Source organism: Pantherophis guttatus, chromosome 1, assembly GCF_059756535.1.
Source record: "Pantherophis guttatus breed Tessera chromosome 1, ASM5975653v1, whole genome shotgun sequence".
NCBI lineage: Eukaryota > Metazoa > Chordata > Lepidosauria > Squamata > Colubridae > Pantherophis > Pantherophis guttatus.
The window spans coordinates 236,375,952-236,400,365 of record NC_142063.1 but is presented as its reverse complement, the minus strand read 5'-3'; the positions used below and the strand labels follow the sequence as shown (position 1 = coordinate 236,400,365).

Here is a 24,414-nt window from a genome sequence, read left to right as displayed (position 1 = left end):
GATAGTGTTAGAGAAGAAATCCCTGATCGGTAAGACATTTGAAGTTGCATACTGAATTTGGGGTCCAGGATTGGAAGGCATCTAGTGAAATATTAATTTAGTTAATAAAATATACTGCCAAACTACTCTGGGTAGCTTCCAGTAAAGTACCATAATATGAAAAGAAAATGATCAGGCACATCCAGAAGAAAAAAACACAATATACCAAAGAAAAAGTACTTAACAAATCTACCCCCAAGCCTGGAAAAGCAGCCAAATTCTCAGAGAGTTTTGGAATATCATAAAAATATTTCAAAATTTACGATGTTCTAAATAACTGTTTTGGTTGTTCGTCCGCCTTCGCTTTCCATATTCAATGTGTTTTTTTCCTTTTCACTTACTTTATCAGCCATAAATACCTCTATTCTAAAAGTTATAATAAATAAATAAAAGGCTTGCACCCATGTTAAATTAATACAAATTTTGATTACATTTATAATTCTGCTGCTACTGTTATTTAATATTGCACAATTAAAAACTAATGGTTTTAGTTAAACATAATGCTTTTACATTTTGTTAAAAAGAAGGAATACAGCAACTGATAAAGAATTCTGAATGATAATGGAAAAATTGTTTTTTTAAAAAATGAATTAACTCTTAAAAGAATTAAGAATGAACATAATCGTATCAGGTCATAATTGGCATTCTAATGGCTTTTATGTGATCTAATTTTGAAAGAGCTTTGAGCTTTTAGTTAATGAGTAGGACTTTCTAGCTAGCCAAGATATTAAAATTCTGTGTTTATTAAATTAGTATATAAACTTCATATAATTTTGTATGTTTTATGTGATTTGTCAAGCAATAATATGAGTATTAATAAATCTTTTTTTCTGATTTTCTGCTAGCCCTAAAAGATAGAATCTAAGGTCCCATCATTAACCAGATGAAGAAGAGTAAGGTTTTAGATAATTCTGCAATCCTGATGTTTTGGAGAATACCTTAGCTTTTTGTACTGTGGTGATAAGGTGGGGTGCAGTTGTGTTGAGGACTGTAAGGACATTGGATTCTGCCAGTTCTACCAACAAAGGCTTTTTATTAACAAAGCATAATTTAATCTTACCTGGGGAGAAGAGAGGGCTCTCGCTTTGCCTCTGTCTACCTCTAAGTCTACATCTCTGCTTCTGCCTCTGCCTACATCTCTGCCTGTCTCCTGTCTCTGTCTACATACACACATTTGATGACCCCATGACACATTGGACTGATTCCTCAATGCCTGACTCATTCTTACCAGATTCCCCAATGCCTTCAACAGTGACAGAGCTTCTAATGTACTACCTTCACTGCAAAAGTTTTTAAAAGTCCAGGTACATATTTAGAGATGTATCTGCCTTGAAAATAGCCCATGTTGAACTGTATGGCAGAGTCAAACAGCAAGAGTTGACCAGAAGAAATATTTTATGGCATTTTGTATTATGCCACAAAATATTTTATAAAATGTGCCAGTTTTCAATGCTTACAAGAGTCATGGGTTCCAGATTTTGGACACATTCTGTGAGTTAGCCTGTTTGAGGTATTTTGATTCAAAATTTGTTGTCCTATGATGTGCTGTTTTGCCCAGTTAAAGGCTACACATGGACAAACCAAAAAGTGTTAGTAGTATATAGATGAGTAAATGTGCATTGGGGAATGCAGCCAGGAAATGTAATATAAGATACTATTCATTAACAAATATGACTTATTGTACATAACTATTTGGTTTGAGTGACTTGATAACCACGAGAGTATTTTTTTTAATTTCCCCCCGGCAGTATTTGTATTTTTGTGCTGTGATTTTGATTCATTATCTTTGTGTCCATCCTCAGAACAGAAGTCAAAAAAGACCCAGCTGGACAGAAATTAATGGATTATCCATTAAAAAAGAAGGCTAATGGTCAAATAAGCATATTGATAATTTTAATTCAAAGGTGAAAAGATTTGAAAAAAAAACAACAAAATAATTTGGTAGATTCATTTGACTTAGTTTTACAGCTTTTCCAGCACTCTTTATCCTGGGGAGGGCATAGAAATGCAATTGTATGCTTATCAAAGTGACATTTGAGAAACATGTGAGATGAAAGTGAAATCTCCTATGTTTATTATGTACATGCGCAGGGTATATTTGAGATGGAAGATAGTGTGGTTTAACAAGTAAAATGGGTATCCCTTTGGTTTAAAGCAACTTTACCTTTTATATGTTTTGCTAAAAACAGCTTTATAGGATGGCTTTAGAGAAAAAGTATTCATTTTCATAGCTAGAAATATAAATTAAAACTTGATGTGATTTCAGTTTAGATCACTTTTAGGCATAAAATATAGCCCCATGATGGCGAAGCTATGCCACAGGTGGCACGCGGAGTCATGTTGCCTGGCATGCCAGCTCAGCTCCGTCAGCTGATTTTCAGCCCTTTTGGGCCCACCAGAAGAGGGCTTGGTGGGGGGGGGGAAGGCCCATTTTTCTTTTTCCCTGGCTCCAGATCCTCTCTATGCATCTGGGGAGGGCGAAAACAGCCTTCCCCACCCCCTCGGAGGCCCGAAATGGCCCGTTTCTCAACTTCTGACCTCCGAGGGGGTGGGGAAGGCTGTTTTTGCCCTCCCCAGATGCATAGAGAAGATCTGGAGCCAGGTGAGAAAGAAAAATGGGCCTACCGGGCCATCGCGTGCCAGGAGAGGGGGGCAAGGGGGGTTGCTCTTGCATGCGTGTGGCGGGGTACATAGAATTATGGGTGTGGGCACACGCACGCGCAAACGTCCCCCGCCCCCTCCCCTTCCTGGCACCTGATGTCAAAAAGTTGAGCCATCACTGTTATAGCCTGTAGTTATTTTTCTTAGTATGATTCCATTATAATTTATGCAGGAAGTATAATAAGGTGAAAGATGATACATTGCCCAGATTCTTAAGAGGTATTTCTGTTCAATGTACATTATATTTTATTTTTCAAAGAAGGATGTATAATCATGATGTGAATTTTTAATATGAAACCAGTTATATTTCCCATCATAGTCCTTTTTTGTAGATTTAAAATGTGTCATGACAGTTTCCTTTAACTTTTGTATACAATATCCTATATTGATAATGTAATGTAATAAAGCTTTCTCAATCTTCCCTACTATCTGGGGACGATGTGGGTGGTCATTCATTAGATATTTAGGGCTCAGGACAGGAAAAACCTAATCAAAAGAAGTGGTGTGCAAAATAGTTCAGATTCCAAAACTTTCAAGGAAGAAATTCTGTTTTGAGTTAAAATGTCCTCTATTAAAATCAATACATTTATAAGCTAAAGAAAATTAAGAAAAAAATGCTTAATGCATTGTATTAAAGCATATACAAGCTTAATGCATTGTATTAAAATTAAAGAAAAAAATGCTTAATGCATTGTAAGCCGCCCTGAGTCTCCGGGGAAGGGCGGCATATAAATCAAACTAATAAAATAAATAAATAAATAAATAAAATAGCCAAGAAGATCTTGCTGATGATGTTACCTAGTTTAGTAACGAAATGTTCAGAAACTAAATTGAAACAAGCTTGGAGAGCAAACCACTGCCAAAATCTAAAACCCAAACTGCAAGTATTTTCTATTATTTTAAAATGTCCTCTGTTGAATTCAGAAGACATGTTCAGAAGTATTTTGATATTGATATGACCATACTAGAAGCATTCTGAGTATGAAACAACTCCATCTTGAGCTTGGATCAATCTCATTTCAGTCTCAGATGTTGGTTTGAATATGAATGAATTACTCCAGAAGCATTTTGATCAGTTTCATATACAAATCAGGTGGGGAAAATGAAAACTAAAACCTCCCATTCATCCAATTTCATTTAGAAAAGACCCTGTAAAGAGTTTAAAAGATTTAGCTACTTGATGCATTTCTGGGGAGGAGCATTCTGGAAATCAGGCGGCCGAATGATGAAAAAGCATATTGCATCTATGTCTTTATTTGTAATTAGTGATCAACAAAATTATATACAGACAATAATACAAGGCTTTGTCATGTTTACATCATCTGTTGCCTCATTTTCAAGGTGGCTACTCAATATTTGGCTGTTATATAGGTAATGGAATGTTTTGTATTTGTAAGATGAACGTTGACATAAATCTCATGTGTTTTGCCTGGATATTGGCATAGGAAGGGCAAAATATAACTTTTACAGAGATCCTGGAAAGCATAGTATAATAGAATATGCTGTATTGTTTCAATTTCCCCAGATTCACATGGGCAAGTACGCTCAGCTAATGGGGTTTTACAGTATCTACCTTGCAAAAGTGCAGAAGGCAGAACGTTGTGCCTAGCCTTAAAAATTCTTTTCTCAATCTGGGGAAGGTAAGTGTACTTAGATCCCAAGTTCCCAAGTAGATTTTGCGGCCCACTATTTTTTACTCTGAGATCCTGTTAACTTTGTTTTGGTGTTCCGTATCGCTTAGTTTTTGAAGAAAAATCTTTTAAATCTTTTCATAACCAATGGATAACAAATAATTCTACCACAAATCCGTAACACATTAATGTTGATTCAGTTGCTGTTTTTGACACTCATGGAGTGGTCATCAGCTAGAGCTAAGGATAATAAATATGTGAGGAAAAATGGCTCTTAAACTGATCATTTGCTTCCAAATTCTCATTTTGATGTGAGACATTCCAGTCACAAGTCAACAGTAGTACATTAGGTATGCCTCTGGAGTGGGGACCTCACAAATTTTGTTGGCACTTTTTCTTTTCTTTTGTTTGCATAAATTGTCACTTGGGTGGATGCCGTATTAAATTTGGATCTCAACATGTTTTGAAGCAGCTATGGTTTATTCTCTTCCTTTTAGTAAAAAAGAAACTTGTAATGGCCATCAAGGTTTTAATACCATTCGGATAGCACATTTTAAGCATGCTTTCTGGAATTAAATATTGATCTAAAAATATTTAAAAGTATGATCCAGATCTTTTCTACTGTCTTCAGTGAGCCCTCCTTGTAGTTTTGCTTTTTTTTTTGGCCTATACCCAAATTTTTGGAAATCGGTGACCAAACATTGTACTCCTCTTTTTAGTCCAGTGGAAACAGGCGAGATGAAGGCTGCACCATTCTTGTACAAGAACGCAGGAATTACCTCCTGCAATTTGATGTCTAGGTTATTTAAAGCAGGGGTCTCCAACCTTGGCAACTTTAAGACTTGTGGACTTCAACTCAGTTGAAGTCCACAACTCTTAAAGTTGCCAAGGTTGGAGACCCCTGATTTAAAGTGTTTGCCATGGAACTAATACAGAATTAAATAGGGCAGGGGCCTCACTCCTTTCTCTATTTATCATTTTTAGAGCAGCTGTTGTGGATTGCATCTCATTCTTAAAGATCTGTTAAACTTCTGAATCGGGAAAAAAGTAATCATATAAATTGATGTACTTTTAAGGTTTTCTAATGAGATGGTGCTGGATTCAAATTCAGAGGCAAATTTGAAATCAAGAAAAACCAGATATAGAAGATAGAAGATAAATAGAAGATAGAATTCTTTATTGGCCAAGTGTGATAGGACACACACAAGGAATTTGTCTCTGATGCATAAAGCTCTCAATGTGCATACAAGCAACAAGGGATAATCATAATTATAAAATACACTCTGACACCCTGTTCTAAATCTTGTTTGTTCATTTCTAGTTGTACAACTAAGGTCCATCCAGTATTGGAAATTTTAGTGTATGTGTTAGCTTATAATTTTATAATTGGTTTACTATATTTAAAAGCCTAATAGGTCTCTTGTTATATTTTGGTGTATTGGTACTTATACCAATTGGTACCCCCCCCCTCCCCAATAAATAAAAACCTTTGGTGATGTTTCCTGTTTTGTCAGTGAAAGTGAATGAGATCAGACTTGATTTGTCCCAAAGAAACATGAAAAACAATATAAGGTATATTTTGAATGTTGTTGGTAATATTAATCAGCCAAGTAAGAAAGCTGGTATGTTTGTTCTTGATGCAAAGATAACTTTTGACAGTTTGGAAAGGCCTTTAATCTTAAATGAAACAAAGAGGATGTTTTCTGAGACATTTTCTTAATAATGGTTAGAAATACCCTATTTGTTCCATTATCTTCAAACAAATACAATAGTTTGAAAGGAATGACAGAAACAGGATGGACTCTTAAGAGACCTAGTAAAATTTGAAAAGTTTGTAACAAAACTTCAAAATACCCGCTGGGCTTATTTGTTTGTTTTGTTACTGGAATATGATTCAAAACTAAACAAATTAAAGAATGTACCATTAAATAGATACAGAATTTAAATAGAATGATTGATAATGAAACCATGTGAATAACAATGGAAGATCATTATTAAATTTATGCTGGTATTACATTCAGAATTGGTACAAGATGATTTTTTGTTGCTATACTATACTATTGTTGATTGCCAAAATTGATAATTCAGATTCAGAATCTGCTAGAAATACAATAATAGGGATGGATCATTTTTTTTTAGACTTGGTGGCAATGTCATAAAGCTCAACAATCCTGGAAGATGATTCATCCTAGAATGAGCCAAATTTTAAATGTATTTTCCACCAGCTATTTTTCTATATTATTAAACATTAATATTCCTACAAAGCATACACAGTTGCTGTTGTATATGATAACAACTGCTTTGATACTTTATCCTTCTTACTAGAAATTACATGTAATTCCTTTTTTTTTTTTTAGAACAGTAGCAAACTAGCTGTGGGAATATGCATTATTGTCAAAAAATAGCTTTGTAGTTAAAAATACTGAATTTAATTTAATCTGGAAACCATTTATAGAGTACGACTTAGTGCATGAATTTACGCCACATCCGAAGTTTGTGTATTTCTTAATGTTAGACTTTAAAATGTCATATTTTGTGTGATTCATTATAATTATGAGATGCTTTCTCTGACTAATAATAAATTAAGATCACCTTTATATGCAGTACTATTCTAATGTCACATAGAAAAATTCTTGTTTAATTTTTTGTAGCTTGTAAATTTTTTATTTCATTTTTCTCTTTTTCTTTGTTTTGGTTTCAAATCTGTTAAATAAAAAGTTTTTTAAAAGGTTAACAAACAAATTAACAAAGGGGCCCATAAGTCTGGGCTCATTTTCATTATTTCAGGTAGGACAAATTCACTATATGCTTCCTTCTACATGCTTAAAAACTGTTACCAGTTTAACCACTTCTATCAAGGAAACTGAGAGCCTACTGGACAGTTATTCATAACTAGATAATCCCTATTCATTTCATGTCAGGATCTGCCTACAAGTCCTTCCATGCTTGTCTAAAATGCCTAGGATTTTTATTGGCTGAGCTCTCTGGGGACTTAAGATAATATGCAATGATTTGGCAGAAGAAAAAAATAATTCATTTCCTTGATCGACTGAATCAAAAATTTCCAGGCTTTCTGGGTGGTCTTGCTCATTATTTTCTTCACAAATATTTGTTTTCAAAGATTTAACAGCTCTTGAAGTAAGGCCTTTGGGAAATTTTGTTTGTGAGTTACAGATGCAGTGCTGAATTTCATTTGGAGCCACATACTTTTTTTTATCAAACCATTATGATCACAAGTAAGTAGTGAAGAGTATCAGCACAGACAGCAACTTTTCCCCTGTTCATCTCAGTGGTTGACCAGGTCTAATCTGTACTGTAAATCATAATCAGAACTTTGAACCTAGCTCAGTAGCCAATTGGCAGCCATTGCAGTTGCTTCACTGTGTTGTTGCATTTTGCATGGACTGCAGCGTTTAAACCCTATTCAAGGGTTACCCACTAAAGTTCATTACAATAATGCAATTAGTAGTGCATGGACAATAATAGCCAGCTCTGTTTATCAAGCAAAAAGGGAAGTTTCTATACTAGATGAAGCTGCTTTCAGCGTTTAATGACATTGATCCCAAATAAGCCTAACTCTAGCCTGTTTTTCCCCCTTAAGGTAGTGCAATCCCATTTGAAATAAGCTATACTTAGATAGCAAGTAGCCTGTTTCTCTGAAAATAAGGTATCCCCTGATAATAAGCCCAATCGGGCTTTTGAGCGCATGCGCTAAAATAAGCCTCCCCCTGAAAATAAGCCCTCCCCGAAAATATTTAAACACAGAGCTGGAAATCAGGTAAGATGGCAAGAGAAGCCACATCTTTCTCCATGCACCCCAAAATAATAAGACCGCCCCGAAAATAAGGCCAAGCGCTTATTTCGATGTTTAAAAAAATATAAGACGGGGTCTTATTTTTGGGGAAACACGGTAGAGACAGCTGTCTGTCTATAAAGCCTGTATCCTGACAAGATCTAGCCTCAGTTTATTATTCTTATTACTGTATCTAGATGCTGGTTCAGAATACATGTATCCTTTCCACATTCATATGTTACAGAGAACTAGATTGATGACTGTCCCCAGTAATTTCATATAGTTGTTAAATAGTATTGGGAATAGAAGAATACCTTGTATCCTGTAGCAAAATTGCCAAGGAGGCTGCATGGTCATTTAGTGCTGTTCTCTGAGGCCTTCCCTGCAAGTAGCAAAAAAACTGGTAAGAGAACTAATAGATCAAGTAGGCTCAACAGAGTCATCCTAGATGTCTTTTTGGCAGAAGCCATCAATCAGAGCTACCATGGCTGATTCTTGAAACAAGAACTCAGTCTTAAAAGGGTCAAGATGATTTGGTATCCTCTGAAAAGTCTGCAAGTGTCTAGTCACCATCCCCTTAAGTTCTTGTTTCAAAAAGAAATACTCATGAGTATACAGTAATTGCTGACATCCTAGATCCAAAGAGGGCTTTGGCAGCTGTCTTATTTTTATGAATGCTGTTCCGTTTGTGCAGCTTTAGCCTGGAGATAAAAATTGTTACGATAACCAGGTCCAGGTTTTTTCTAGCTATAGGCTTCTTGGGTGGAAATGCCATGAGATAATGTAGACAGAACTATAGCTAGGAGTGATTTGATATGTTTTAATAACTCTGTTTCTGGAGAAAGTTGCCCATTATACTTATATAAGTTGACTTTACTTATATGAGTCAAATATATAGCTAAATTCAGGTTGACACATAATATGGAGATACTGTTTGATGTTGTAATGGAGCAGGAATCGTGGGAGTGCAACACTCCTGGTTCTTCTTGATCTTTTAGCAGCTTTTAGTACCATTGATTATGGTACACGTCTGGACTGACTGCATGGAGCGATGGATCTCCTTTTTCCATGGCCAGTCCAGTTGATGTTGGTTGCAAGAAAGAGGTTGAGTCCGATGGCTGTAATTTGTGTGGAGTTTCAAGCCTTGATGAACAGTTAAACTTCCTGTTTAACATCTACATGAAGTCTCTGAATCAATTCATTTGGTATATCAGAAATGTGCCGGTACCTCTCAAGTTATTTCATCTTGACTCTAAGGCTAGGCAAACCCAAATGATAATGTTAAAGCCATATGCAGTGCCTGGAAGAAGTTGAATGTTTGAATGGGAAGGAAGAAGTTTAGGATTAATCTGACAAGCTTGAATGGCCGTGGGTCCTTAGGCCACCTGGTGCTCCAGATCTTTTATCTTTAATCCAGAAAGGAGTCATACTACTTCATTTGAGTCTGCTGCACAATCTAGGATATTTTTGGACTCACAGCTCCTGTTTGAAAGACAGTATGGCAGAATGTCTTTCAACAGATGATTTTGTGTACCAGTTGCACCCTTTCTGGACCCATAAATCCTTCTTATGATCACTCATCGTTTGTCATCTCATGGAAGGATTATTGCAAAGTGCTTTATGTGGGGCTGCTCTTGTAAACTGTTCAAAAAAGCTATAGCTGGTTTAGAAAGCAGCAGCATGAGCAGTAATGTACATGCCCCTTTAGCCCCTATGTTTTGTGCAATGCATTGGTTACCAGTTGACTTCTGGGTGCAATTAAATGTGCTGCTTGTCCTATTGATTAACAATACCATCTAGCAGGTCTCAGGAAACAGGAGCTTCTCTATTATTATGCCTGTCCTCTGAAACAGCATCCCCTGGAGATTTGTGGGACCATTAGTTTACCAGACTATAAAAGAGAATTGAAAACATGTCTCTTTCCCTAGAAGAATGTGGATTAGTATGGTTGTGTATGTTACATGCACATCTAGGTTAGTCTTATGGTCATTCAGTTGTACACATGGCCTGTTGGGCCTGCACATCTTATAGTGCTCTCCTGCTCGCTACCTAGGTTTAGAGTATATGAAACAACTCTGATTAACAGCCAGGAAATATTTAGGAACATATTCAAATAAACTGAACAGTGGGGTACATAGTGTTATCATGGAATACATGGAGATTTGACTAATTCAAAATTTCAGCTAAGCTTCACTGGATTCGCCTTCTGTCTCTCATACATTTGATCATCTGGTAACCAATGCATTTCTCAACTAGGCTGTCCATATACTGGTTAGATAGATGGAAACCACAAAGTTTGCATCCAGAACAACTGCAATAAGGACGAGTTTTAGGAGACCTTTTATCCTTTAAAGTCCTTGCTTTGTTGATTCATGAGTTCTGGTAGCCATTGATGGGATTAAGAGTTCTTTCTGTGTGCTCAATGCCAACCCCGCAGGCTCCTTTGGTAATATTTCTCCTTAACAAATTGATTCTTATCTATCTCTTGAAAGGTGTTTTGGCTTTTATCCTCCCCACACCCATGCCACCTCTATTTTTAGAAGATTGCAACTTCAAGTTGGTTTCACATTTTCACACAGTTTTGTCTCAGGTTCTCACATGTGGGACTTTTCCGGTGGGAGATACAATTCGTTAGTTGTTCTTTCTGGGTGATACTATATTACGTTTTACTGGTGACTTTATAGTTCTTGTACATGTCAGGCTGCCCAGAGCTGTTGCGTCGCATAAATATTTTATTAATAAATAAATGATAAGTGAATTTTCAAGTACATTAGCCAGCCCTGTAATTAGTGGTTGCTTTTGTGATTGGTGGCTAAATGTTGAAACTAGATGATAAATAAATTGTCCAGTTTTGGCTGCTCCTGCCAGTTTTGTTTCCAAAGCACAACTCTTCCACCAGACTTGATGCACCACTGTTGGGTCATTTACTGCTCAATATTCCACTCCTATCCAACCTGTTGTGAATGTCTATCTTACCCACATCAACAACCCCCCCCCTCTTCCCCCAGCCTGACTCAGCACTCCATTCGCACAACTCCACAGGACTGAAATTCAGATCCAGAGGATAACAGGCACCAATCCCTGTCTTCCTGTGGGGCTGTTTTTGGAAATGCTTAGCCCCCACCTCCATAGCACTCCCTTTCTACCTGATGCTAGGAATGTGCAATTTTAGTAGTGGCATGTTGCTTTAAACCCTGAGCAACCTGGGTTGGAAGATGCATAACTAGGGCAGAGCAGTTTTCATTAACGTGTCCATCTGTTGCTTCCGGAGAGCTGGCTGCAGAATGAGCCAGGTTTGCTTCCATTCTGCATAGCATCTACACAGCACAGCCAACAGAACACAACTAGCCCCCATACCACTTTGGTAGGAAAATCCTCTCCCTCCTATGGAGCTGCCCTTATGCTGACATGGCAGCATATACCTAATCCCAGCTTGAGTGCTATATGCTCAGACTCATGGGCCAAAGATAGCCTTGCTGCTCACTTGATTTGTTGTTTCTTTCTTTCTTTTTTTAAATTTAAGATTGGGTTTTTCCTATTTTCTGTTTCTGTTATTTTTCTATTAAGATTCTTTCATGTTATCAACTTTTCATCCCGTGATATATGCTGAAAAGAGCATTAACCAAAACAAGAATTTCTAGCAAGAAATACTGATTTCAGTTCTTCTTCTTCTTGTGCCATATCCGTCATCGGACGTTGGCGATCATGTTGGCAATCCTATTTTTGTCAACAGCCGCATTAAAAAAGTGCTGCTGAATTTTGTCTAAACCAGTCCCTTAGGTTTTGAAGCCACGATATTCTTCTTCTGCCTGGATCTCATTTGCCTTCAATGTTTCCCTGGAGGATTAAGTGAAGGATGCCGTATTTTTCTGGGTGTCGCATCACATGTCCAAAATATTCTAACTTTCGCTTTTTATTGGATTTGATTATTTCCCTTTGCTTTCCCAGGCGGCTTATCACCTCATTTGTGATTTTGTTAACCCATCTTATACATAACAGTTGTGAAATTCACATTTCAAATGCTTCCAATTTCTTCAAGTGGTTTTCTGTCAGAGACCAACTCTCTACTCTGTAGAGCAGGATAGAAAAGATGTAACGTCTGACAAGCCTGATTTTCAGTCTTAGGCTTATGTCGTGACTGCAGAAGACCTTTTACATTTTGAAGAATGCTGTTCAAACTTTCTCTATCCTTGTCTTTACTTCATTGATCATGTCCCAGCTTTCATATAAATTAAATTTCAGTTACATAACTTTTTTGCATCCTGTTCTGTATCAAGGCTTACTAGCCATTCCATATCTTTACAGAAATCAATTCACAGTTGTCATCAAGTCAATTCATTTTTCAGTTGTCATCATTCAACAGAAATATGCAATAAGTGACATCTGTTTGCCTTAATCATGTTTTATGAAGAAGGTTGAGTTTTGAGTTAAGAAGGTTTTCTTATTTTCCTTTCCCAAAACTAAGGTGCGTCTTATACTCCGGAGCATCTTATACTCCGAAAAATACGGTATATTGGGTCTTGTAAACCATGGTTTGTTACTTAAGGTTACTCAGTTGTGATTCAACAGATAATTTGTTGAACCCAGCCTACATGTAGCAAAGGTGATAGAATTTTATTTAGTGCTAACATTAATTTCTGAGTTTAATTACAATGTTTTATCTCCTTTAAACAAAAAACATCATAGTATCAGATTAATCGGAGCGGTTTCATTTATTCAGGTTAGCAAGAGAAACTCCGCTCAAAATAACTTGCTCAAGCACGTAAGTATGCTAAATGGTAAATAGGGAGAGAGCTACCCTTGTCATGACACATTCTGTCTCAGATTATAAAATGGCTTCCTTCCCTTATGTCTTTTAAATATTTTGACAAATTTATGGTTTGGCTACATCTTAAATCAGAGTTCCTTATTTCTCCTGGCTCTGTGCTTGTTGATTAAATGCTACGCTTAGTGGCTTCATTTTTTAATGTCTGATTTAATGTGTGACAGTTTCATCTCAATGAGGCCCACTTCAACAAGATTCATACAAGATGGAAAATAAAATGGCTGAATAAATAGAAGCTAAGATAACTTTTCCCATTATAGTTATTGAATGAATGAATGAATGAGGCTGCTCAGCTTGAACATAATTGCTCTGATAGTGTATAATAAGTCAAAATCCAAGAAAAATAAATATAATTAAAATCCATATACCATATAAAAGCCCTGTACAGTAGTTTTATATACTTATAACATGTTCAAGGCTTAAAGCTGTCATTTACTAAGGTTTATACTAAGTGTAACTTTCGAATTTCTAGGTCAATGCTATTTGAATTAAAACATTGCTCATAGTAGTTAATTCAAACTTCATGTGAATACAGGTAGTTATTGACTTATAACCAGTTACTTAGAGATCATTTTAGGTTACTTCAAACCTCCCAAAATGGACTTAACCTGCTTTTGAAATTCCAGTGTCGAACCCCTTCCCTGTGTAACCAAACATGTGACCATATTTTGGGCAATCAGCCCACAATTATGTGGTTATGTGACCTTGATTTATGATGTTCTGTGGCACACTTGTGATTACTTTTGTGGCAAACTAGTGGTTACTTGGCAAAGAAACCATCCATAGTGAACAATGAGTTTGTTTAAACACTTAACAGGTCACTTAACAATTACCCTAAGAAAAGGTTATAAAAATGGGTCCAGTCACATTTTATGACCATCTCATTTTAAGACTATAATTACCAGGCTCAATTAACAGTTGTAAATAAAGAACTATCTGTAATTTAACCAACTCTTATTTTTTTTTATTATTGTCTGAAGGTGATAAGGTTGGTAATCAATCCATTTCTAGACAGAAATGAAACTGAGCATTTCTATTATTGAAGCTCAGGCTGACAGAATCTCATGGCTGATTTAATTTTGAGATTAAGATGATGTCTGTTGTCTTCTAATTAGTTACACATTGTTTCTCTAATTCCCATTTAATTATTTCCATTATTCCAGTTCTTTTTAATTCTTCAAATTTGGATCGTTTTTTTCTCTTTTGCATTTAGAAATCTTCTGAGAAAGAAATTTTCTATTACTTTGAGCAGGCAACTTTCCCTGTGACTTCAGATTGTTGCTTCTGATCCTAGACGTCCAGTTTGAGCCATAACAATTAGTAGCTATTACAGTCTATGGTTATGTTTAGTGACCATGGTATGATAATGACTTTTATAGATTATGCATTGTAATTTGGTAGCAGTTTAAGTTTTGATTAAATCATTATTCTGCATTACAAGTGAAGGGATGGCAGATATTTTTTATGTTTTTTAATTTCTTTCTCTTATTGTAACTTTGCAAGCTGAGCAGCCTGGTCGCCCAGAAGTGGAACTCTCTTGCCTCACAATCAGGAGGCTGTGAGTTCGATCCTAGGTAGCAACAGATTTCTCTCTCTGGGTGCGAAGAGAAAATATCTGCTGTGAACTCAGTGTAGGCATCAGGAAGGGCATCTGGCCAGTAAATACTCAGCTCCATTCGGTCACCTCGATTCCACCTCAATGCAAGGGATTATAAGGTTGTTAAAGGAAAAAAAAATTAAGTTTGTAAGATGGATGGGTTCAATTAAAGTGATGGATGCATCATTCATAGATCTGGAGATTAGGGTTAGGGCAGATCCTCATGGAGAAAATCTACGTGGTTGCTAAGAATTGACTCTGATTTGATGGCACATAATCTAATAAATCAATTCTAAATTTAAAATTAAATTAACTGAAAGTTGAAATCTTAATAAAATTTGAAACATTCTGAGTGTTGCTGATAGTATTCTAAAATTGTTATGTTTTCTTTTACATTTTAGGGTGCTGTGTTTTTGGAAGGAATATCAGTTAAACGTGTAACTCAAGTCACAACTCAACCACGGTTAGGAGAAATCCAACTTAAATGCCAACAATTTTGTGGCTGGAAAGGGTATGTGAATATAATTTTTAAAATGTAGTTTGAATATTCTGTAATACATTTTCTCCATCACGGCACCAAGATGAATGTCTACTTGTTTTATTTGGGGATGTTGTGAATGGTGCCAGTTGCTTGGCCAACAGGAGGAACAGAACGAGTGGCAGCAGCAATAACAATGGCGCAGATAGCTGGCAAGACAACAGTGGATTGAGTAGTTTGAGGCTTGTGTGCTTTTCTCGACATAGAAAAGTGGAACTATGTTGGGCAGTGGTCTCTCCATTTCAATGGTTGTGCTTAGTAGTGCAGTGGATCAGTTGTTTTACTTCAGTTGACAAGGGGCTCAGAATAAACTCCAGAGGACTTGGCTCTTGCCCACCTTCTTGGGAATGTTGCTATAGAAAATTTTAAAGATAGACTTGGCTGGGCTGGTACAGGATGAGCTGATGGCCTAGGCATCAGGCAGTTTGTGGCACCAGGAGCAGGAGAAAGCAGAAGAGCTGTGGGGAAATTGTTGTGTGTCTTGCAACTGCTGTTCCAATTACTGCATGGTAAAGCAACCATTTTGCTGGATTCTTTTGCAGACCAGGAAAGACTTGGGATGGAGGCCACTGGCACTTACATTTGAGATTTTATATGAGCCAGGAGGGTTTTTTGCTTGGTTTTGGTTTGAGTGATTGTTTGGTGTGGATGGATCCTTTTTGGTCCCCTTGTGTGAGAAACAGTATGTATTAAGAGGGGTCTGTGGCCCATTCTTTTTGGGTGTGTGCATGACTTCTCCACTCCCAGGTGACAGCAAGAATGGGGTGGGGAGATGGGGTATAAGAAGAAAGGTTGGGTTTTGGATGATGGAAGAGTTGGATTGAAGGAATGTTGCGTGAGGCATTAGATGCAACATTGGGTAGAATCTTTGAGTGTCTGTACATCTGTACCCTGGGCCAGGTAAGTGATGTGTTCTGGTATAGTTTGAATGCCTCGAGGCTAGAAGAGTCTGGAAGGGGATGAACTGACTTTGGCTCAACTCTGATAATACAGAATAGCAATTTTAATTTTTATATCTCCAAGATCTGGTGATTTGATTCTGGATGGGGTTCAACTTCCCTGGACTGAACTGGATTTTTTGAACCAATTTTAGAGCCCTCCATGGCTTCTGTTCGATTGTACAGATTTGTCTTGTGTGCTAATTGTGCCTTTCCTGGACCAGGAGACCTTGCTTAGAGTCACTCATGACTTAGGTACCTCCCAACTGAAGTATTGCAATGTGTTTTATATGGAGTTGCCCTTGAAAAACATTTGGAAGTTGCAACTGGTTCAGAATGCAGCAGTATACACAATATTGGATACCAGTAGGTTTGTTCATGTTTCATCCTTATTGTGCAAGCTGCATTGTCTTCCAGTTTTCTGGTGCAATCCAAGGTCCTGCTTAGTTTCGTTAAAGCCTGACACGTTATGTATGGGACCTGGTTATTTGTGGATCTACCTTTCTCTGAGAATATCTGTTGTTCTCCATAGATCAGAAAGAATGTGTGTGCTCTAGGTCCCGTCCCTGATATTTTGTCATCTAACAGGACTTTAAAAGCATGATTTCTCCATAGCTGCCTCTACCTTGTAGAACATCGTTCTGCTGGAAATTTGACAGGCCTTCTAGCCTTTTGGAAGGCTGTTAAAATTTGGCTTTTTATTGAGGTGCTGGGATTTTATGGGTAGAAGGCATGGAAGGAGGGTAGCTGAGCCTGCCGCAGGCACCACAAGGGAAACAATTCTGCTGGTTTTGTTTATTGTTTATATGATTTATTTATTTATTCATTTCAGAGTTGTTCTAAGCTGCCCAGAGTTAACTTAAGATGAATGGCCATATAAATCTCATAAATAAATAAATACAGCTAAACAAAGTGGACTGATGATCTGGACTTTAGCTCTCATAAATCTGTTAGTTAGCATGGATAATATTTAAGGATTATGGGACTTGCTTAGGCCTGATTGTAAATGAGGACCTGTATATTATATCATTAGGGTTTTTTAAGGAACTGGCATGAAATAATGAAATAAGAAGCATCTTCAGATAAGATCAAATGAGCTTCTTATGAAGTGGTTGATTCAAATGTGGTGATATAACAGGATCAGGACCATATGTTCATTAAGTTGCAGTTCAGAATTTATAACTCAAGCCTATACATAAGAATCTAGTCAACTAATGGTCAGCACTATATAGACAGTAGATAAGAGGCAACGGATTCAAGGGGGGTCTGGATTTGTGGCAATGTAACAACTCTAAGATGATGACACACTTAACTTTGCCTCCTCCCCCTCTGTCTGCTCTTCTACATGATGCTGGTATAAAAAATATTGCTATAGGGACAGCATTTTTACAAACCTGTACAGCATTAAAATTGTGTTTTTAAAATTCCATTGATACATCTATAATTTACTCCACTGAAATTAATTCTGAGAATTTTTCAGTAATATTGAATCAACTGTGATTACCCGAGAAGAATCCACATTTATTTCAGTGAGTGAATGAATGAGTGTAAGAACTATACTGTTCATATTATTAAAAATGTACTAGTTAAATAAGAATGATATAACTTATATGTCTGTTTGGATATATTTGTTTTGCTTCTCAGTATATAATGCACCAAGTCCTTCGTGCATACTACCATATTAGTCTTCTCAGTACCAATAAACATAGTATTTCCCCCAAGTTGTCTGGAAATATTTCTGAAATATATTACCGTGTTTTCCCAAAAGTAAGACCCTGTCTTATATTTTTTTGAACCCTGAAATAAGCGCTTGGCCTTATTGCCATGCGCTCAAAAGCCCGATTGGGCTTATTATCAGGGGATGTCTTATTTTGGGGAAAACAGGGTATATAGTTAATTTTATTTTTTTTAGATTTACCATATTTTAATTTTATAACATTTTGTTTTCTTTATTGGTATGCATGCCTCCTCAAAGTCTTTTCAGTTAGAATAGAATAGAATAGAATTCTTTATTGGCCAAGAGTGATTGGACACACAAGGAATTTGTCTTGGTGCATATGCTCTTGGAGTACATAAAAGAAAAGATACATTCGTCTAGAATCATAAGGTACAACACTTAGTGATAGTCATAGGGAAGTAGTCAATATAAATCTTAAGGATACCAGTAGCAAGGTTACAGACATACAGTCATAAGTGGGAGGAGATGGGTTACATATAGTCCAATTGTTGCTGTCTTTGAATCTCTGAAATCTATAGCAGCCTGACCCTATCTAGAATGAAATAAAACAAAACAAACAAACCCAAAACCCACTTAGCTTTTAGCTATATGTAAAGCATACATGCGAGAAGCACTACTCCAAAAATGTCATTGTTTCTAAAATATTTATTTCTTCCATTAAAAAATCTGAAAGCAAGTCAATTCATTTGAAAAACAGAGGAAAGTTTCAGACTTTTTAAAGGAACCGACAGTTCATTTTTCTACACTGGTGTGTGACAGCTATCTAACAATCTGTAATATCATTTTCAACTAATTCTTGTCAATCCTTGACCCTCAACTATCAACTCCTACATTTTAATGTTATAATTGCAGTATTAAAATGATGATAAAAGGGTATGGGGTTAAATAGTGTGCAGTGTTCTAAATAATCTTCATAACAAAAGCTACTTTAATTTAGAAATTGTCTGAAGATCCAGCAATGGATTAAATGGAGCACGAAGAAGATTGTTTTGTCCACCTTATTAAAAATATTCCTACCTTCAAACTCATAGTAAAATTGATATTCATGAAAGACTGATTAGAAATGGTTGGTACTGGGTACTATTTAAGATCCTTTTTCACTTCCTCTCATTAGGACTGGATTCCCTGGGGCACAGCCTATTTCCATGGATGAACAGAATATTAAATTGTTAGAGCAAAAGCCCTATAAAGTAAGTTGGAAAGCAGATGGAACTCGGTAAGTTGAAGTTCTTTGTGAATCAAAGGAGTTATTTCAGTAATTCTGATACATTAGGTTTGTTTTCTTTTTTAAATCTGTTGGTACAGTTTTATATAGCCTTACAATTTAATAAATTAGTTTATGCTAAGGTTGCAAAACCTTCAGTCTGAATATTTTTAGCTTGCTTCTTATGTGTTACACCAGTACTTTTCATCTTTCATTTTAATTTGCATGTTTTGTCTTACCATGAAGGTTTTTTTATTGTATAAATGCTATGGTGCTTATTAAGGTCTGTCTCCAAATAAAAATGGGATCCTTTTGCTTTTAACACATACCAATGAATTATTTATAGTACTAACATGGGATATTAAATGCTGCAACACCCAATTAACCTTATTCACTAATGTGATAGGGGAAGAACAACATAAGATCAGTTGGGTGCTGGTTGTTTTGGTCAGTGTGCAGGTGGGTACTTAACTAATGCTTTCGATTAACCAAAATTAAGAGCAGAAGTACATGAAAGCTGACCTGTTAAGAAAATAAGCAGCTGTAGTCAGGATGATTTAAAGAAGATTACATCCAACTGTGAATAACATAATATATATTGACAAAGGCTGAATATTTCATTTGTACATTTTCCCCAACAGACAGGATATACGAAAAGTCAGGTCCCATAGGCCGATCACAATATGTTTTATTCATTTTATTAATGATTTTTTTTGAGAGAAAATGTTCAAAGGCACAACGAATGAGTAAGAAAATGTTTAGGAAAAAATGGCAATGAATTTATATTATATTATTATATAATTTATATAATAAATTACCTATGGGGCCTTACGTTTGTATAATAATAGTCTTTAAGAAGAAGTCTTGTATTCTGTATTAAAATCTGTGATTTTGATGAAACTGTAGAGTAAGTAATGCTGCTTTATGTATGCAGCTTGCCTTAATCTGCTTTTCTGAGAAGTAGGATTGCCATTTGATAAATGTGCTAAGCTCCTTTCCATATTTTTCCTCTAATTCTGAGATTGTTAAGATTCAGATATTTTGAATTGATTGTTGGAAATTTTTTATATGGTTATAGCCATACATTTTTTTTTGAGTTTGCTTTTACATTTAATAACTTGGTACAAAGATAATTATTGGGACTGTCTGAGAAACACTAAAAAAGTTTGTTTTGTCTTACCTATTGGTATTAGTATTTTTTCTGATATCATATTGATAGGTGTCAATGTTTTAAAAATAGACAAATTGCTAAGTTTCCAAGTTAGCATAATTGGAATGCATCTTGTACAAATTAGAGATAGTCAATTAAAAAATGAAACTCTGTTGTTAGAGTAGGAACAGAAATTGTTGTATGCTACATCCTCCAGGATGACCATGGAGAAGGAGAACTTGAAAGTGAACCAACATCTGGGATTGTCATCTGGTATACCTTCTCTGTTGTGACACCTCCAGAGCTTAATTTGGGTGCTATCTTGATGATATTGTACAAGTTGTTAAAAGTCTGTCTAGTTTCCTAAGCCCTAGGATAGGATATTTGGGGAACCCTGAATGATTGGTTGATAGTTTTTGCAGATACTTAGATTAATTCTTTCTTTTTTTCCCCCCTATTTAAATATAAGCTGCCCAGAGTCATTTTGGAGTCAGGTGGCTTCTAAATTTAATAGTTCAGGGAGCTATAGTTTTACAAACATAATAACTTTGGAAGAAGTAGGTTATCAAAATTGAAATTATACAAGAAAGGTAATTATCACAGGAAGGAGAGGTTTGTTCTCTATATGTGGTGCTCTTGGCTTTTATAATAAAAAGTATAATTAGCCCAGGTGGTTAGTGGCTTTCTCCAGTCCCTAGATACATACCTCATTAATAATGTTTGTAGCAGATGTTTTTTCTAATGAGTAGAGTTGAATGTTCAGGCCTGAATGGCATAGCAAAGGTAATGAGACACTCATCTTTAGGAGAATAAAGCTACAGATAATTTTAAAAAGATGTTGGTAGTCTGCGAAATAAATGGCAGTTATGAGAAGGCAATCCTACATTTTATGTATAGAAATGTGCAAACTGACCAAAACCGATTACGTGAAATCCAATTGTTAGGAAATGTAATAATTTTGCTTTTGAGGCTTACTTGTAATTTCCTGAAATTATTAAAAGAGACACATAGAGGCAATGTTCCTTTAGCTTGAGGAAATTGTTTTGTTTTGTTTTGGAAAATAATTGTTGCATTTTAATAACATGTGCATAGTTGTTAGCTGTAACAAACCAAATGTGAACATGCTAGCTCAGTCTGCTTTTCTGTGCAACATCTGTTGTTACATTTGAACCTGATTAACTTCTAACTTGCATAAATAATATTTTGATGATTGGGGGTTTCTATTGGTTTAAGTAATTCAGCATAAAATCACAGTGGTTGCATTTCTCAAATGCACAGAGATGCTTATAGGCAAAACCAGTAAATAAAACAGTTTTTTTTCCTCAGGTCAAAAGTATTGCTGGGATGTAGTAGGTAAAATGAAATATCTCTTTGAAGTGATGTTAATGAAATCACTTCCTGATAGTTTATAAAATTACTACATCCTCATTTTTTCTTCTTTTCAATGCAATATTTTAATGCAGGAATGGGAAGAATTTAGGTTTATGAGATCTCATTTATACTTGAACTTAAGATGATTCTGAACATGTGTTCAATACCAACATGGAAAATATTGTTCTAGAAACCCAAAGAGAAAAAATCATATTATTTAAATAAAAAGATGAAACATCAATTTAGTTAATTCTGAAAATGGCTGTTGGTTTATAATACAAATATATCCAGGTAAATATATATGTATATCGTGGTGTCTAATAAGTAGCAAGAATAGAAAAATTTAAAGTCTCATAAACACTGGAAAGTTGGCAATTGCATTATAATTTCATGTTAGATAGACAAAATCCACTGAAAATAGCTCTAAATACTTGTCCAAAAGCTCTAAATACTTGTCCAAATATGATAGTCCTAATAGTGTCCTTGTTGTTGTCCATGTAACATGGGGCTGAGGTTATGGTAAGAAAAAAGTTTTTAGTCATATAAAAGTTTTTCTTTTTAAAAAAAGAAAGCCCAAAGAAAGATAATATTTAGTATATTATGAGTTCAGTACTACATACAAATTAATATATAAAGTATTAACAGTTATTTATGCTTGAGCAACATGGTAGCTTAGTGGTAAAGACACTTGCCTCCCACTTGGAAGGTTGAGAATGCAATCCTAAATAGAGGCAGATGTTTCTCTCCTAGGGCATCCAGCCAGTAAGTGCTATGCTCCATCCAGTCACCCCCACTCTACCCTGAATTAATGGATTACAGGGTTGTAAAAAAGGAGGTTTTTTTATGCTCATGGCAGGTTGAATTTCTGAAATGCCTAAATTTCCAATAAAGTTTTAGTTTTTTCTCAGTTACAATTTTGAAATCACCAAACCTATAAAAATATATACTGTAGATTGATTTAGTAATGATTAAGGATGCTTAAATTACCTGGCTTAAATTACCTGGCTATGAAAGCAGTAAGATAATGTGATAGTAAACTATATTAAGTAAAATATTTTTAATGTTGAATGAATACTGGAGTTTTCTACAGGTAGTTTTTAAAAGAGCTTCATGAACATTCATTAAGGTATATTCCATGGTTCATCAAGTTACAAATGGATATTTGAGTGTACTGTATACTGTATGTCTGTCAAGATGATTTGCTATTGACTTTCTTGGCAAGTATTTAGCTCTGAAGTTCAAGTTGTCTGCTATTCCTTTGGTTCAAAATAAATCATGCACACCGTGTTTCCCCGAAAATAAGACCTTGTCTTATATTTTTTTTGAACCCTGAAATAAGTGCTTGGCCTTATTTTTGGGGAGGTCTTATTATTTTGGGGCTCCTCTTGCCATCTTACCTGATTTCCAGCTCTGTCCCCCTAACCAGAGGAAATGACAGGGACCGGCTGCGCATACACTTAAATATTTTCGGGGAGGGTTTATTTTCGGGGGAGGGCTTATTTTCAGGGAAACAGTACGTGCAAGTAACTGGACACATTTGCTTTTCTGCATTACAGAGATTTGTTCCAATGATGTTATATATTAAGCATATATAATATATTTTTTTAAAATTTCATTTTGTTCCAGCCTTGACAAATGCAATTTTTAGCAAGCTGTAGGCAGGTCTGAGCATGAAGATTTATGCTTTAGCATTCATTGTGTTCTTGCTTGCTTAAAGAGTGTGCAATGTGTAATTTTCAATTATGTATATCTGTTTTGCCTAATGTCATTTCAAATGTAGTATGAAATTACATGAACAATAGATGATCCTAAAAAACCAATGGTTCAAACTCAGCTTGAGTTGAAAGTAGTAGTTTCCCTTTCTTTTTGAAAAAAAAAAGTTTGTTAAGAGGGGTAAGATTCAATAACTATAGAGTAAACATTATGAAGGAAATAGAATTTCAATTGATATTACATTCTTTTTTCCCCTTAGGTATATGATGTTAATTGATGGTAAGAATGAAGTTTATATGATTGACAGAGATAACTCTGTGTTTCATGTGTCTAATTTGGAGTTTCCATTTCGTAAAGATCCACGTGTGCATTTAGAAAATACTCTTTTGGATGGGGTAAGAGGTTTTCTTTGTAGAATCATGCTTTCCTTAAATTCAGTATTGGATTTTGTAGTGATTATTGTAATGGTAAAGCGCAGATACTATCCTAGTAGGGCAGACTCCTAGGGTTCACAAAATAAATTGCTATTTACCAAATATGTGTCCTTGGGATTGGTTTCTTATTGCCACACTATAATAATATTATTATTTTATTGTTTTTATTCCCAAATTCCAGAGTTGGACCTTATCAGAGAACCATTAAAAGTGAGAAATTTTAATAGAAATAGCTCCTTGTTTTTTCTGGTACCGTCATTCCACAGATGAACGAATATGACTTTATTTTAATCTAAGATTGCAGTGATCTTTGGTGAAATAGCAAATAAATGCATCAATCAACACTTGTTTTGTTTTTAAGAAATGTTATTAAAAGTTTTACAAAATGCACAAACTAATAAGGAGTTAAAGGAGAAAAGAAAGAAAAAACTGCAGAAAGAGCAGAAAAAAGAAGCTTCCAGTTTCTTCTGCAACAATAGCACTTAGACTTAGCACTTAGGCTTATATACTGTCCCATAGCACTTTACAGCACTCTCTGAGTGGGGTACAGAGTCAGCATATTGCTCCCAACAATTTGGGTCGTCGTTTCACTGATCTCAGAAGGATAGAAGGCTGGATCAACCTTAAACTGGCCAGGATTGAACTCCTGGCAGTCAGCAGAATTAGCCTGCAATACTGCGTTCTAACCACTGCGCCACCATGGCTCCTAGCAAATAGAAATACCTTTACAAAATTAATTCTTGCTGTGTGATTACAAAGAAAAGAAAAAGTGCTCTTTTTCT

The 24,414-nt window shown here is 35.7% G+C and overlaps 1 protein-coding gene across 1 annotated transcript in view; it reads left to right on the top strand.

Moving 5' to 3' along the window:
• Nucleotides 1–24,414, top strand: part of RNGTT (RNA guanylyltransferase and 5'-phosphatase) — a 120,097-nt gene that overhangs the window by 19,489 nt on the left and 76,194 nt on the right. The window contains exons 7-9 of the mRNA XM_034408958.3: nucleotides 14,948–15,057; nucleotides 18,875–18,976; nucleotides 23,458–23,593. Coding sequence (XP_034264849.1) covers nucleotides 14,948–15,057; nucleotides 18,875–18,976; nucleotides 23,458–23,593 — 348 coding nt within the window. The remainder of the gene's footprint in view (nucleotides 1–14,947; nucleotides 15,058–18,874; nucleotides 18,977–23,457; nucleotides 23,594–24,414) is intronic.